This window comes from Microtus ochrogaster, linkage group LG10, assembly GCF_000317375.1.
Source record: "Microtus ochrogaster isolate Prairie Vole_2 linkage group LG10, MicOch1.0, whole genome shotgun sequence".
Lineage (NCBI taxonomy): Eukaryota > Metazoa > Chordata > Mammalia > Rodentia > Cricetidae > Microtus > Microtus ochrogaster.
This window is the reverse complement of record NC_022035.1, coordinates 12,290,138-12,293,636: the sequence shown is the minus strand read 5'-3', so window position 1 is coordinate 12,293,636 and position 3,499 is coordinate 12,290,138. Positions and strand designations below refer to the sequence as shown.

The 3,499-nt window shown below is 43.5% G+C and overlaps 1 protein-coding gene across 1 annotated transcript; it reads right to left on the bottom strand.

Annotated features, from left to right (window-relative positions):
* Positions 1-1,228: 1,228 nt before the first annotated feature.
* LOC101991958 (40S ribosomal protein S26-like) lies at positions 1,229-1,620 on the bottom strand. Its single transcript, XM_005363751.3, has one exon. It carries the CDS (start codon positions 1,618-1,620, stop codon positions 1,273-1,275), a length of 348 nt encoding a protein of 115 aa, XP_005363808.1. The 3' UTR covers positions 1,229-1,272.
* Positions 1,621-3,499: the final 1,879 nt, after the last annotated feature.

The window sequence follows — 3,499 nt, the reverse complement described above, 5'->3', positions numbered from 1 at the left end:
AGAGATGGAGCCTAGGGGAGGTCCTAGGTCACTTTGGGTATGTCCTTGAGACAGATGGTGGGGTCGTAGGATCTTCATTGTTTCTCTCTTATCATCCGTGACAGTTTGAATGAAATGACCCACATAGGTTTATAGGGAGGGGCATTAGAAGGAGGTGTGGTCTTGTTGGAATAAGTGTGTTACTGGGGGTGGACTTTGAGGTTTCAGATTCTTAAGCTAGGCCCAGTGTCATGCTGCCTGCAGATACAGATGTAGAACTCTTGGCTCCTTCTCCAACACCATATCGGCTTGCATGCTGCCATGCTTCCTACCATGTTGATAATGGACTGAACCTCTGCCATGCTCTCTACCATGTTGATAATGTAATAAACTAATCATGTAAACCAGCCACAATTAAATACTCTCCTTCATAAGAGTTGAGGTGGTCATTATGTCTCTTCACAGCAATAAAACTCTATAGACTGCTTCTAAACCACATAGTGAGTCGAGCAACTTTGCTCTGCTTCTAAGTCCCCAGTATAATGTAGTATTCCCCAAAACAGTGGGGCCCATAATCTTGGACTGAAATGTCTAAAACTATGAACCAAAATAAACATTTCTCTTCATAAGTTGAATTTTGCTTAGGCATCTGTTGCAACAATGGATAGCTAACATATCCAGCTTGTACTGGCCCTGCCTTGGGGAGAGGGTGAAATTTAAGTCCAAGACTGGTAACAGAGAAATCATCAGACTTGTGAGAACTGCAAAGTGAAGGTGGTCCTTGCTCTTGGTTTTTGACCTCTTCAAAGGAAACTGTGGGTTCTCTTCCCTCAAGAAGGGAGGCTGTGTGCCAGCCATACTACAGTAGTATCTGTCTTGCTTGCTACCTTCTCTGGGAAAGATTGTTCTTATTATATTCACATTGTAATTTCTGGGAAGTCTTCAAAATCCAAACCTTATATTGGAAAGCTTCTTTGCCTGGCCCTCTCCCTGGGCAGGCTGGCAGGTGGCTTCATCTATTTTTCATTGGCATTTCATATTCCTAATTTAGTGTATCTCACACTGTATTACAATTAGCTGTGGTTTTTTTTCCTGACAACATAACCCAATGATATATTAATTTGTGCAGTGTTCTCTAACTTCTACTTTATGGATCAGAGAGTGCTAAGCCAAAGAAAACGAGAGAAGCTGTCAGTGTGCTTAAGGGCAAATAGATCCTGTATCTTTTTTTTTTAAAGTTTAAGTTCCATTTTATTTTTCCACGGTGTTTTCTTCTATCTTTATGAAGCCACTTTACATGGGCTTTGGTGGAGGTCGTGGTGCAGCACCAGCAGGTCTAAATCGTGGTGGGGGCGTTCGGTCCTTCTGAGCTTCCCGGGATCGATTCTTGACTACCTTGCTATGAATAGCACAACTCACACAGTAATGCAGCTTGACATAGAGTTTGGGGAGCACATAGGCATCGAAGACATTTGCTTCAGATATGTCCCTGATGGCAGCCGCCTCTACGATGTTCCGAATGGCGAACTTCTTAATGGCCTTGTCCTTGGGCACACAGGGGGCGCCGTTAGTGCAGCGAATTGGCTGCACATGGCCGAGGCCCTTTTTGGCACGACCGTTGTTTCTTCTTTTTTTGGTCATCTTGGAGCCAAGTCCCGAAAGAGCTAGATCTTATATCTTTTAAGAGTGTTGTATATCCAATGTATAGACTTGCTGGAAATACAACTAGACCCAGCTTTATATTTGCATGGTATTTGAACCAGAAATAGCACTGTCCATAAGAATTCTTAAGATCCTTCATCTTTATATACATATAAGATTGTGAAATTCATTAGCAGTTCTAGGAATTGGGTTGTGTCCCCTTCAGATACTCTGGTAGTTATAATCAGAGTTAGATGTCATGTTCTGAGAGCAGAGCCAACATGTGCAGAGTATGGAGGTCTGTCCAGCTTCCAGCTAGTTCATGTCCTGAGGGAGTCTTAGGTAAATGCCCTTTATGGGCCTGATGACCCCGTGACCTCCAGTGGGTAATTAATAATCTCCCCCCTCTCCTGGGAGACAAATGGGATTAACAAACGGTGACAGTGTCTATTATTCTTAAGGAAGTCACACTGAGATTGGTATCTCATTTCCAAAGGACATGTACACATTACACAAAGGGCGAGACATACAATGTGTGCAGAATTCTTGTGATAAATTTGTCTTTGCTAAGATAACATGAGTGCTAGATCTGGCTTGTTGGCTAGGCAAAAAGTTGTTTGTGCTTAGTGCCCCATATGAGATGAGAAACTGAGATTGGTTGAGTCCATTAAACTTGCCAAAGTGAGGTATGTTACAGAAAACAGATTTCACGGGTCTTAAGTAAAAGGGCTGTGCCTGATGTAACCCTAATATTCACATGCAGCTCCCCTTGGAAGCATCTGTTGATCATTCTCATGGCACTTAGCTTAAGTGTGGGAAGAAGAGCTCTGGCTCTTCTGAGATGAAGCTGGCCACTGTTAGGGCTCTTGGGCTGCTCAAGCAGATAGGACTTCACATCTGCCTGTTTGACTCAGGATTCTGTAGTTTCTTTCCCATGACTACCAACAGAAATGAAATAAAACCCGAGCTAGGAAGGATGCCTACTTTTGGCAAAATTCTAAAACATATAACAAGGTCTCCATTGTTGAAAGGACAGCTTAATCCTTGTACAGGAGTGTTCATTTATAATTCTACACAGTCATGTGGGGTGAATCAGATTTCAAAGGTCATGGCTAATGTAATTCTAATAGACTTCACCCATAGGACTTTGGGGCCTGATTGTGGGTTCAGAGCGGCCCTTAAAGCTCAAGATAGTTGACACAGAAAATTCACTTAGTTAGCCATGATGACGGAAGCAACCTAGAGATCCTGAATTCAGGTTGAGTAGAGAATAGAAAGGTCATGATGAATAAGGAGAACTTTGTGCCAGGGTTGGGGGACGAGAGACATGTGCAAATCCAGAGGTGAGAAATAGGAAGACTGAGGGCTGGAGAGATAGCTCAGTTAAAAACACTTCAGCACTTTAACAGTTTCAAACGGTAACCCGCCTCATCTAATTTGTGCTGAGCATACACTAACGAGTGTGGGCCAATCTACTGGAGTATGGTCAGCCTATCAGGGAACCACACCTTTCGAGAAAACTCTCCATCCCTCAGAAGCCATGAACTTTCGGTAGTTCCTCAGTGAGAGATGGGGGCTTGTGAGCCCTCCTACCTTGGTTGACTGGCTTGATGATTTTGCGCAGGTCTTGTGAAGGCAACCACACACAGCTGAGATTGTGAGCACAGTGGTCTGGTCATATCCAGAACATGGCTTCTCTCCAGTCCTCCCTGACCTCTGGCTATTACAATCTTTCCACCATCTCTTCCAGGATGGTCCTTAAGCTTTGGAGGAGACGGTGTGGCATGTCATGGATGTCTCATTTGTGAGTAAGCACTCCACAAATATGTATTTAATGCTCTTTGGTCAGTTGTGAGATCTTATGCTAGTCACAGTTTAC